Genomic DNA, 12,906 nt, shown 5'->3' with positions numbered 1-12,906 from the left:
TTTGTACTTCTGGAACATCTTGATGAAGTAGATATCTCAATTAATTGGCAACAGAGAAGGAAAAGGCTAACACTATTGGTATCTCTCTCAACAAACAGATGACAGTTATCACTTGGAAAGAAGCTTACTGAAGAACCTTCAGCTCCATGAGAAAAATGGAAGGTATTGAATGTTTTAAAGAAAGCGCATTCAAGTTTCTGGAGTAATGTGGTAGATATTCCTTCATTCTGAGAGGATCACTCACAGTTGACAGATATGATGAGGTCAATACCTGGAGCAGCTATATTTTTCCAGGAGAATGTCTAGGAGCTAATTGGCATCCAAACCCCACTGAAAGTTCAGTCATTCATACATTCATGAATCATTTCTACAGGATTTTAAAGTACATAGAAATTTTTCATTTTCATGGGATATAAGTGTGGGTGAGATTTTGAATATGCTTCAATAGACTTTAAAAAGGAAGACTTTTGCAGCAAAGAATTTTATTGCTATATAATAGTAGTAGAAACATGGAAACTTACAATAAAAGCATAAAACAGGGAATAGTGAATTTGTCATCACATCTATGGAGCACATTTACAAAGGAGGTGTTTTAGATGTATTTTTGTGAGTAGTAAACTAAACAGGCAAAAGCAAACAATGAGGGACCAACAGGAATAACATAAGCTCAGGTTGAATGCAATTTAGTGTGTCTTCTACTGTATGCACTTGGGCATAGTCCAGAGTAGGCATCAGAAAATATTTTCTGAATGAATTTTTAAATGAGAAGCATTTTACCTAATTTTCCAATAACAACAACTGACAAGGAGCAAAAAGATTTAATAAGCAAACATATGATGTCACACTACAGACTCACATCTACAGCTTTCCTGCAAATTTCTGTCAAGATAGTAGCCTGGGTTGTAAAGGTTGTAGAGATGACTGTCCACCAGGTCGTCAGGTGACACATGTGCTGTCCTAGTACAGGTTCTTTGGATTCCCTGTTGTAATTAGATCTGTCCTTGGCACTTATGAAAGATGATTGAGGGTTGAATTCTTATTTATAGATGGTGGTTCATGTGCTTACATGCTTAAAGGGTTCCAATGCAAGTAAATATAGATCCAACCAGGTAAATGAACGTCTTGTGATTCTAGGGATTTTTCCAGGTTTAGTTTTTTGGTCACTTAGTATCCTAACTGCAATGGGCACAGAAACAGGAATAACAATGGTATGGAATCGTTCTTCATGTTCTTCCATTGTTCTAATATGTACAAGGAACATCCTGTCCAAAAGTGGATCTTTAAGATATTATTGTGAATAAATCTGCTTTTAAAACCATTTTTGCTAGTAATCTTACCAAAATATATTTTTGAAATATATTCATTGTAATTCTCATAATCAAGGATTTGGAGATAAATTGTTGAGACTATCTATGATGTTAGGAGGCATTGTTTATACTATATCTCTTCTGCTACAATAACATTTCTGATCCCTTTATAATTACCATTAGTCATCACTAGAGTCTGACCCAGGTGTTGCACTAGCATCGCCAAGAACATGACAAGGTCGTTGCTTTTGACCCTTCAAATATTACCAAGAAGCTGTTTTTAGCCACATCTTTAGGAGGCTGACAACACATGAAATAGATTCTGTCATAGATCTTTCTTTACCTTCTAGAAATAGTAATGCTATTTCCCAATGTACTCTGTGTAATTTAGAACTTGTGATTAAACTGGAGTTGAATTATCTGCTTTCAGGATAGCTTGTGCATGTTTGGAATTACCCCCAAATCACAAGTCCAAATGTTGGAAATATATTGGCATGGTGTCACTGAACTTCCCACTCGACCAGTATGTGCACAAAATTGGTATGAAAGTCATCGTTCCCCAAGGTTGTGGTTTTCTGAGTTCAATAAACACAATGATTTTTTAAAACAATTTTTTATTCATATAAGATGAGCAAATTTCATCTATTTCATATATTCAGATTCAGGAGCATAGGGATACTTCCTGCTTTACTCTCCATCCTGTCCATACTACCATCCTTCCTCCTCCTTCGATTCTTATTCTTTTAATTTTTTAATATTTATTTATTTGAAAGGCAGAGTTACAGAGAGGAAGAATCGGGGAGAGAGAGAGAGAGAGAGAGAGAGAGAGAGAGGCCTTGCGTCTGCTGATTCACTCCCCAAATGGCTGCAATGGCCAGAGTTGGGCCGATCCGAAGCCCAGAACCAAGAGCTTCTTCTGGGTCTCCAACTTGAGACCAGGGACCCAGGCACTTGGGCTATCTTCTGCTGCTTTGCCAGACCATAGCAGAGAGCTGCATCGGAAGTGGAGTAGCCAAGACTCAAACGGGCACCCATATGGGATGCTAGCACTGCCGATAGCGGCTTTACCTGCTATGCCACAGCACTGGTCCCCTTTCTTTTAATTTTTACAATGACATACTGTCAGTTCATTTTACCCTCATGAGATTAACTCTCCACTAAGTAAAGAATTCAACAAAAAGTAAGAAAAAAAAATACTGTTCCACAACAATAGAAACAAAATCTATATACAATAATCATTTCTCAAAATGTCAATTTTAATACATCACACTTTTTTGTACTCTGTTAAACATTATGATTTTTTTCCTTTTAGATGGCTTGAAAACAGAACATTTAAAAGAAAGTTTGTCTTTTTGTATGTTTCTGTCTCTGGTCATTTCCATGTTGAAAAATATGTAGATCTTGTGGGATCTTTCATTTGTTGATACCATAAAGTAAAAAGTGACAACATATTCATTTTCCAGTTTTAGCTTCTAAATCCTTCAGATGCATGACTTAATGACTGTAAAAACAATCTCCTAATTGTACTTCAAAATGTATAATTTTAAAACAGACCTATCTTCCTGTTGTGTTGCTATCTCGATGGGTAGCATCAAATTTTTTTAAAAAATATTTATTTATTTTATTTGAAAGGCAGAGTTACAGAGAGGCAGAGAGAGAGAGAGAGAGAGAGAGAGAAAGGTTTTTCACCTGCTGGTTCACTACCCAAATGGCTGCAGCTGCTGGAGCTGGAGCTGGGCCTATCCAAAGCCAGGAACCAGGAGCTTCTTCCTGGTCTCCCATGTAGGCCGGGTCTTGAACCGGTACCCGTATGGGATGCCGGCACTACAGGTGGCGGCTTTACCTGCTACACCACAGCGCTGGCCCCCACAACCTCCATTTTTAAAAATTCTTTTAAATACTTTACCAGATTAAGCAGCTGATGTTTAGCTGTATTTATTTGTGAAATTAGCTTCTGTTTCTGATAACTTATTGCTAGATGATTTATTCTCTAAAGGGTTACCTAATATGACTGAAATATGCAAATAATGAATTTAGATGGATTTCCAGTCTATTGTACCTGATGCTGTAACTCCTTTCAACTGTCCTATTACTATAACTGTTGTTTCCAAAACAGGATTATTTGTTTCACTTTATCTTAGCATTCAAACCAACTGAACATTTATTGGGGACCCAGAAGAAATACGCAAGTCATAGGGTTGCTAAAATTTTATTTAGAGAATTACATACGCCTTATGGTTGGGTAAAGTATAGAATGCATATTGCTGTGCTGGAGAATGTACAAATATAATTGCCATGAGGCAAAGGTTTGATTTGTTAATTCCTAAATTATAACAATAATTGATAAATTCACATTATCTTGAATCTTTACTACCAGTATTAATTTTATGTTCCTATTCCTTGTGTTTTGTAGTTCAAAGAATTTTATACAGTCTTTTAAAAACAACCCCAAAATTACAAGTGTTTTATTATTCTTACTCTTTTTTTGAAAATCTTTATTTATTGTTTGTTTACTCAAAAGGCAGAGAGTAAGAGGCAGGGAGAGAATGGAACACAAAGAGGGAAAGAGACCTTTCATTCACTGGTTCACTCCCCAAATGCCCACAATAGCTGGGACTGGGCCAGGCCAAAGCCAGGAGCACTGAACTCTATCTTGGACTCTCATGTTGAGGGCATGAACATAAATATTTGACCCGTGACCTGCTACCTCCTAGGCTATGCATTAGTAGGAAATTGTACCCAGAGCTGGGTGGGGACTCTCACTCCAATGTGGGATGCAGGCATCCCAAGCAGCATCTTAACCATGTACCAAATGCCAGTCTCCAGAAAGTGTTTTTGATCGTCCATTTTTAATGAATAAGGAAACTAAAGTCAAGTGAAGATGGATGACATGAATAGTAAGAGGAAAAGCAGTGGTCTGAATTCAGGTCTTCTGCTTCTAATTGGATTACTTTTATACTCTACTTTTATCTACAAATTAATTGTTTCCCCCAATGCTATTTGATTGAGAGGATCTTAGGCAGTGGGAGCAGACTGTGTTAATATGAATTGGATTTATTTGTTGACCTTGAAGAAACACATCAACTCTGTAATATATGTTCTTTGTGTGTCACTGGGCTTTATTTTAAAATGTGTCCCAAGACAGCAAGGGTATAGAATTTTTTCTTTCACAAAGTATTTATAATAATACCGTTTGCTTTGAATGCAACATGAAAAAGAGGATAGGATGTTCAGTCAGATAGGGAAATGTTAGATTAGAATATAGGTGTAAAGTAAGGAGGCAGTAACACAATTGTAAGAAAAAAAGGTAAGTGTACATCAGGAAAAAAATTCCAGCTCTTGGAAGAATGTAGAAAGGTGACTACACATAAAACTATTACCTGAAATGAATTTTGTGAGTATTACAGCCACCTACCTAATATCTGTGATATGTGGATTTCAAATAATGGTTTGCCTACAAATCAATAACTTGGCTATATTAAAGTGATGGGTCCCAGCCATACTACACATTTTATTTCACCTTGTATTATTTTATAAAATAAGAATAATGATACTTCCCTTTCCACATCTCAGAATTATTCTGAAGAGCAAATGAAATAGGAGGTGCATATGCTTTGGAACATTGAAAGTATCACATGCAGCATACAGCTATGTGGTTTCCAAAATTCATGCAAGAAAGTAGTTTTACTATCTAACACCCAGACATTGTCAAAATATAATGTGGGCTATGTTATGACTTTTGCATGAACCAAAAAGATACTTTTAGGATGCTCAAAATAAAAAACTACCTGGAAAAAAGAGTAGGTTCATATTATCTTAAAATGCAACTTCGTAACTAGATAGTGGATTTCTTTCTGCACCTGCTGAAATTAGTATTGTTATTATTCATTGAGTTAGTCATACTAATGTTAACACCAACATCTTCTGAGGCAAAATTATCCAAAATGTTGGTAATTTACCTGTTAATCACTGAAAGTGGGAAAGGTAGAGTCACCAATAGAATTGGAAATAATGGAAAAGATTCATCTCAAGTTTTTTTGTCTGTCTCTTGTGTAATGCCACTTGAAAAAGATCAAGACCTGCATACTGAAGATTGTCTCATGGGGGGACAGTACTATGTGCAGTGAGTGATTCTTAGTTCTTTCTAAAGGGCTGTTTCCTTACCCTGGCGTAGTGAAAAGTATCTAATACTTTGAAATAAAATATAGAACATATTCTTGTTCACTTTGTAGATAAATTGAGGGTTGGAGTTGTGGCTTAGAGGTACTCCAGGTTGGAATGAAGTGTCAAATTAAATGATTGGTGGCTGTAAAACTGAAGGCCCATTTAAGTAAGACACAAAAAGCAAGCAAATAAGTAAGCTTTTACAATGAAATCATCAACATTAGCTTAATATTACCAGTATGAGATTAGAAAATACAACTAATTAATTTTAGGATGCATTAATATTTAGGAAGATTGATATATTGAACCCTTCTATACTGACCATTCTGTTGAGGCTTTGTGTACTGCCATTATTTGTCACACTTTCTAAATAGACTATCTTTAGAAGAGAACAAGATTTTGAAAAAACTTGGACCCAAGAAGAATAATATAGCTACTAAAGAAGTTAAGAAAAATTGGGGTTTTAGTTAGGATTCCCAAAGGAGAAAACTTCAACCAGTAGATAATAACTTGAGACATTATATTTAATTGATTTGAGGAAGTATCTAACAATTACAGTGCTTTTGATGGAAATGGAATGGGCTACAGTCCCCATTGTGTGAGTTCTGGACAGATTAAAAGCATTAAATGGTTTAATAGACAAAAGAAACTTCAAACTCTGTTACACAGAGTAGTATATTTTTGTTTATTGAGAATGCTTGAGCAGGGTGTTTGGCACAGCAGGTAACAACTGCTGCTTAGGTCACCTGCATCCCATATGGGAGTGCTGAGGTTCAAGTCCCAGTTCCTCTTCCCCATCCCAGCTTTCTGTTAATGCAGATATTTGAAGGCAACATATGATACCTCTAGTACTTTTGTCTCTCTACCCATGTGGGAGATAGAATTTCAGTTCTAGGTTCTTGACTTTGTCCTGGCCAATCCTGTTTGTTGGAGGCATTTGAAGAATGAGCCAACAAATGGGAAGATCACTCTCTCCCTGTCTCACTGCCTCTTTGTATTTGAAAAGCAAAAAAAAAAAAAAAAAAAAAAAAAAAAAAAAAAAAAAAAAGAAGGAAAGAAGGAGAGGGAAGGAAGGGAGGAGTGAAGGAAGGGAGAAAGGATATAGAGAAAGAAACCTCCTTTTCCTCTCTCTTCTGTCTACCACATCTTCATCTTCCTTTATCAGTTTTGATGCTAGAGATTTACATAAACATGCAGAAATTTACCGTTTATTCTATTAACAGTTATTTAGCAAGAAGCTCCAAGTTTTGCTACCTTCTTGGTGGCTATGTTTAGAAGTGATTGGAAGGGGAGAGGGAGCGGGGGGGGGGGAGGGTTGTGGGTGGGAGGGAAGTTTTGGGAGGGGGAAGCCATTGTAACCCATGGGCTGTGCTTCGGAAATTTATATTCATTAAATAAAAGTTTAATAAAAAAAGAAGACAGAAAAATAATAAAACAAAATTCTGTGCACTCACAAGTCTTATGGTATAGGGCTGCACACAGGTCTTTGAAATTAGCCATTTGGCTAAAATGAGAATAATAAAGTACTGGTTAAAAAATATTTGGGATTAAAACATTGATATGATGTTTTCCAGGTGAATCTACAGGCAGTAGCTTTACCACTATGCCACAGTGCTGGCCCCAGATACTAGGCTTTTTTACATGGTTCAAGAAGGATGTTCTTGGCCGGCGCCACGGCTCAGTAGGCTAATCCTCCACCTGCGGCGCTGGCACACCGGGTTCTAGTCCCGGTCAGGGACCCTGGGTTCTAGTCCCAGTTGGGGTGCCGGATTCTGTCCCGATTACTCCTCTTCCAGTCCAGCTCTCTGCTGTGGCCCTGGAAGGCAGTGGAGGATGGCCCAAGTCCTTGGGCCCTGTACCCGCATGGGAGACCAGGATAAGCACCTGGCTCCTGGCTTCAGATCAGAGCGTTGTGCCAGCCACAGCGTGCCGGCCGCGGTGGCCATTGGAGGGTGAACCAATGGCAAAAGGAAGACCTTTCTCTCTCTCTCTCACTCTCACTCTCTCTCACTATCCACTCTGCCTGTCAAAAAAACAAAACCAAACAAACAAACAAAAAAAAACAAGAAGGCTGTTCTTTATATGTTTTCTTTGGAAATAAGGGTTTCTGGAATCTAGTGTCTACTTTTTAAGTTTTTAAATCAGTTTGATATTCCTAAATTTCATTATCACGAGCCATTTAGAGAAATGGATTATGATGGTTATTCAAAGGCATTTTTGAGCTCACCTTATTTATATTATATTTTAGAAATTTCTGATAACTGAGACTTGATTAAACTTATTGAATGTGTGTTTATGTGAAGCTCCTGTTCTTTTGTGAGGTACAGCCGCCAAGTCCACCACACCTGAAAGCATTGACTAAAATTTTGATTTGAGGGCTGGCTTTGTTGTGTAGTGGTTAAAGCCACTGCTTGCGATGCCAGTATCCCATATATGGATGGCAGTTAGAAACCTGGCTGCTACATTTCTGATCCAGCTCCCTGCTAACATGCCTGGGAAAGCAGCCAAAGGTGGCCCAAGTGTTTGAGCCCCTGCACCCACATAGGAGACCCAGAAGAAGTTCCTGACTTCTGGCTTCAGCCTGTCCCAGCCCCAACTGGTGTAGCCATTTGTGGAGTGAATCAGTGGATGAAAGATCTCTGTCTCTCTCTTTGTCTCTTCCTCTCTGTAAATCTTTCAAATAAATAAGCCTTTAATTTTTTTTTTTTTATTTTTGAAAGCTAAATACATATTTTATTTGGAATACATACTAAAATAACCATATATTGATAGATCAATGGCAATACAATTATAGTTTTATTGTGATTTATATAATTTTATAGTAGTCACCTATTTCTTATTATTGCTTTACTATATATTTGCAAGACAAGGATTTTTTTCAAACTTAAAACACCTGTGAAATACAGGTTCATACTTGGCTACAAAGATAAATTATCCTTAATAGCCTCAAAAGTATCAGTATAATGAAATTATGTGGTCTAAATATTAATTAATACATGGATCAAAAAGTGTGTTACTTTTGCAAGGTACACTTAACGAACACTGTCAATGATTATTCAAAATTACAGTTCATTTTATGCTAATTATAAAATTATTCCTGCTTTTCCAGTAATAGCTGTAGCTCATAGAAAAATTCTCCTAATTATTACCTGTGAATATGGATGCAATTAAATATTAATGAGATTTAACTTTTAAAATAATGCATCACCAATCTCATCTCTAAAAGTGCTAGTAGATTGAAATAGGATCATCCTAATTAGGAAGTAGTTCATGACTTAGAGTTTTTTTAATATACCAAACATAAAATGTGATTGTGAAATGTTAGTTTTATACTGAATTCTCAATATTCACATCTTCATTAAAATATTTTAAAAATTGGACACAATATGAAAGACAAGTATATTCATTAGCAAAAGTACATGTATGAACTTGTGATTGGGTCTCACTGCCCAAGATGGACTAGAATTTTATTTTATCTAACAGTTATTGGACACAAGTGGTAATTTTTAAAAAAATATATAAATTATAACTGACACATAAAAATTGTATTTGTGGAATACTCCATGATATTTTGATAGGTGTTCACATTTTATAACATCCATGGTACACATATTTGGCTCAAATGTTTATCATTTCTTTATGGTGAAAACATTTAAGATTCTTTATTCTAGCTTCTTTTTCTAAAAGAAATGCTGTAAGTTATCATTAATTTAACCTACTGTGCAATAGAATACCAGAGCTTCTTACTCCTATGTATAATTTAGTGCCCACTGAATAAAATTTCCCCACTCCTCCCTCATCTCTTCTCTACCCACTCTCTGGAAAAAATACTCTCAACTTCCATGGTATCAACATTTTTAGATTTCACACGAGTGAGATCATGTAGTACTTGTCTTTCTGTGCTTCGCTTATTTCTGCACATTTTAAAATTCACTCAAGCAGTTAAAATTTTATGTTTGGATAGAAGAAATATAGAATTGAAAGATAAGCAGTGCTAAAATATCTTTTTAAAAAAAAGATTTATTTATTTATTTGAAAGAGTTACAGAGAAAGAGACAGAGAGAGAGTTGGTCTTTCTTCTCTGGTTCACTCCTCAGATGGCTGCAGTTGTCAGGGCTGGGCCAGACAGAAACCAGGAGTCAGGATATTCATCCAGTTCTCCCACGTGGGTAGTAGGGATCCCCTGCACTTGGGCCATCTTCTACTGCTTTTCCCAGGCCATTAGTAGGGAGCTGGATCAGAAGTAGAGTAGCTGGGACACGAACCAGTGCCCATATGGGATGTTGGTGGTGGCTTTACCCACTGTATTGCAATGCTGGTCCTAAAATATCCTTAATACAGAGTTATAATTACTAATATGTAGAACATTATATATAATATAGCATAATAATTATTAGTACATCATTAATAAATATATAATAGCTAAAAGTTGAATTATTGCAGAATATAACTTATTTAAATTCATGTCACATTGCAGTATTTTTTATTGGAGCAAACATAAATAAAGATAGCAAATAAAATTTACTACTGGAGTAATGAGAATAAATGTATTATGTGTTAAACATTTTCCATGTTTTTATTAAAACATGTTTTATTTATATGTTTAAGATTTATTTTTATTTATTTGAAAGACAGAGTTACAGAGAGGGCGAGACAGAGAGATCTTCCATCTACTGGTTCAGTCTCAAAATGGCTGCAACATGCAGGGCTGGGCCAATCTAAAACCAGGAGCCAGGAGTCTCTTCTGGGTTTGGGATCTTCCACATTGGCTCAGAGGCTATCTTGTGCTTCTTTCCCAGGCGCATCAGCAGGGAACTGAGTCAGGAGTGGAACAGCCCAGAATCAAACTGGTACCCATTTGAGATGCCATTATCACAGCAGAGGCCCAGCCTATGACACCACAATGCTGGCCTCCTATATATGTTTTTTATGAGAGTGGGTCGCTAGAGAACTTTATAGAAGATCCGAAATACAGTACTTTTGTTTGCTTTATTTAAGTTCTTATGCCTTGACAATAGTAGGTGGACAAAAACTCTATAAATAAATTTGGATGATGGCCCTGATAATTTCAAAGCTTTTATAGTCTTGGGTTACTTATTTTCCTTTTTTTTTTTTTTTAAGATTTGTTTTATTTATTTGAAGGACAGAGTTACAGAGAGAGGTAGAGACAGAGAGAGAGAGAGGTCTTCCATCCGCTAGTTCACTCCCCAGATGAACCTATCCGAAGCCAGGAGCCAGGAGATTCTTCCGGGTCTCCCACATGGGTGCAGGGGCCCAAGGACTTGGGCCATCTTCCACTGCTTTCCCAGGCCATAGCAGAGAGCTGGATCCAAAGAGGAGCAGCCAGGACTAGAACTGGCGCCCATATGGAATGCTGGTGCTTCAGGCCAGGGTGTTAAGGTGTTAACCTGCTGTGCCACAGCACCAGCCCTCCAGTTTTCTTTTTCTTAAAAAAAAATAATTTACTTATGTGAAAGGCAGGGTTACAGAGAGAGGGAGACATCTATCCTCTGGTTCCAATGGCTGCAGTGGCCAGGGCTGGGCCAGGCTGAAGCCAGGAACCAAAAGCCAGGAAATCCATCTGGGTATCCCACATGGGTGGCAGGGACCTAAGAACTTGGGCCATGTTCTATTGCTTTCCCAGGCACATTAGTGGGGAGCTGAATTGGAAGTGGAACAGCTGGAGCAGCCTGGTTACTTAGTTTCTAAATTGCAGTCTTATTGTTTGTGAAATGAGGGCTGTGTAATACCCACCTCCTGGAGTTAGACTAGATGAAATAAGAACTCTGAGGAGCCTATGAAGTGCTCATTACACAGCATTGAGTAAGTGGTAGCTGGCATCATCTTAGATTAATGACTTTTTTTTTTAAAAGATTTATTTATTTTATTTGAAAGACAGAGTTACAGAGAGGCTGAGGCAGAGAGAGAGGGAGAGAGAGAGAGAGACGGAGAGAGGGAGGGAGAGAGAGAGAGAGAGAGAGAGGGAGAGAGGGAGGGAGGGAGAGGTCTTCCATCTGCTGGTTCACTCCCCAAATGGCCGCAAAGGCTGGAGCTGCACCGATCCAGAGCCAGGAGCCAGGAGCCTCTTCCAGGTCTCCACGCAGGTGCAGGAGCCCAAGGACTTGGGCCATCTTCCATTGCTTTCCTAGGCCATAGCAGAGAGCTGGATCGAAAGAGAAACATCTGAGACTCGAACTGGTGCCAGTATGGGATATAGGTACTGCAGGTGGAGGCTTTACCTGCTACGCCACAGCACCAGCCCCAATTAATGACTTTTTGGTAGTTGTTGATGTAGCAAACCCTTAATGCTCATAGAGACTACAGAGTTTCACGTAAACTCACTCTCTCAACCAGAGGTAAGTATTAAATTTGCTAGGCTTTCTTTGAAAATAGTAACATTGTCAATGAGATAGAGTATTCCAGCGGTGAAGATTATGGAAATAATTAGATTGTCCATTCTTTTAGTGTTTAGACTTCTCTACAATATCGTAATCTTGGTCCTGTTTGGAGTGTGGGCTTGGATTCTCATACTTTTTTACCTGAAGCTTGGGCTGGAACAGTTTGAGATGATGAACTAAATGGTGTGCAACAAGACAAAATGTCACATTTTCTGGAAATTTGACATGGAAATTATATAAATTTAGTCTTTCTATTAAATGTTCGTGTGACAAGTCTATCCACCCTTAGTTACTTCTTTGATGACAGGTAACAAGACCGAAATGTTCTGGCATCCAATATGTTAACACAGGAATGTTAGCACATTTTGAAAGATACCTCAGCTTGGTTTTTTAAAAACATATGGATTAAAACTAGAAAGACTTGTCCTGTAGAAAAGGATAATTGAGTATGGGATGAACTTTTTATCTTCTCCTTGAATGTAGCTCAGGCCCTCAATGGAAAACCATAGATTTTGGGACTTAAATTTTCTAAAAATTGCAAGGAGGAAGTGTGGAACATGGTGTCCCCTAGCTAATGGACAGGAACCAAGACCTGCTCCCTGCCCACCACCACATCCTCTCTTAAAATTAGGGGAGAACTGGGAGAGATGGAATTTTTGTGAATATAATGTTCTTGGATGAAAACTATTTTCCCCTTCTCGAAGCTAAAAAGGAATACCACAAAAGAAAGATTTATACAGATTGAATGTGATAGTCAGATGAGGGGCTTGAAATGGTGTTTTCCTATTTTGCTATGCTTGGTCACTCGGTGGGATGACAGATGGAGTAGCATCAGTGGAGCAACCCGTACACTCACTGTTTGGTGGAATGAGAATGTATGTGTCTCTTATGGGTTCACTGTACATCTCAGGAGATTGCTGGGTGTGAGGCCATTGTGCTGATACATGAGAGGTCTGTCCAGTTGGTGAAGTTACCCCCATAGCATGAGTTACTAACTGGAAAGGTGTGAAAATAGTTGGGTAGGAATCCAGTCTTCC

The 12,906-nt window shown here is 37.8% G+C and overlaps 1 protein-coding gene across 5 annotated transcripts in view; it reads left to right on the top strand.

Moving 5' to 3' along the window:
* The window catches only part of NRXN1 (neurexin 1), a 1,232,227-nt gene that overhangs the window by 890,329 nt on the left and 328,992 nt on the right, over window positions 1–12,906 (top strand). The window contains exon 15 of one of the 5 annotated variants that reach the window (XM_062209425.1): window positions 99–156. The exons of the other annotated variants lie outside the window; for them this stretch is intronic. Within the exon in view, the coding sequence (XP_062065409.1) occupies window positions 99–131 (33 nt within the window). The 3' untranslated portion in view covers window positions 132–156. Of the gene's footprint in view, window positions 1–98; window positions 157–12,906 lie in introns of those variants that run through there. 5 annotated transcript variants of the gene reach the window in all.

Source organism: Lepus europaeus, chromosome 13, assembly GCF_033115175.1.
Source record: "Lepus europaeus isolate LE1 chromosome 13, mLepTim1.pri, whole genome shotgun sequence".
In the NCBI taxonomy this organism is placed as follows: domain Eukaryota; kingdom Metazoa; phylum Chordata; class Mammalia; order Lagomorpha; family Leporidae; genus Lepus; species Lepus europaeus.
The sequence above is the reverse complement of the archived record's forward strand: the minus strand, read 5'-3'. Positions and strand labels throughout refer to the sequence as shown.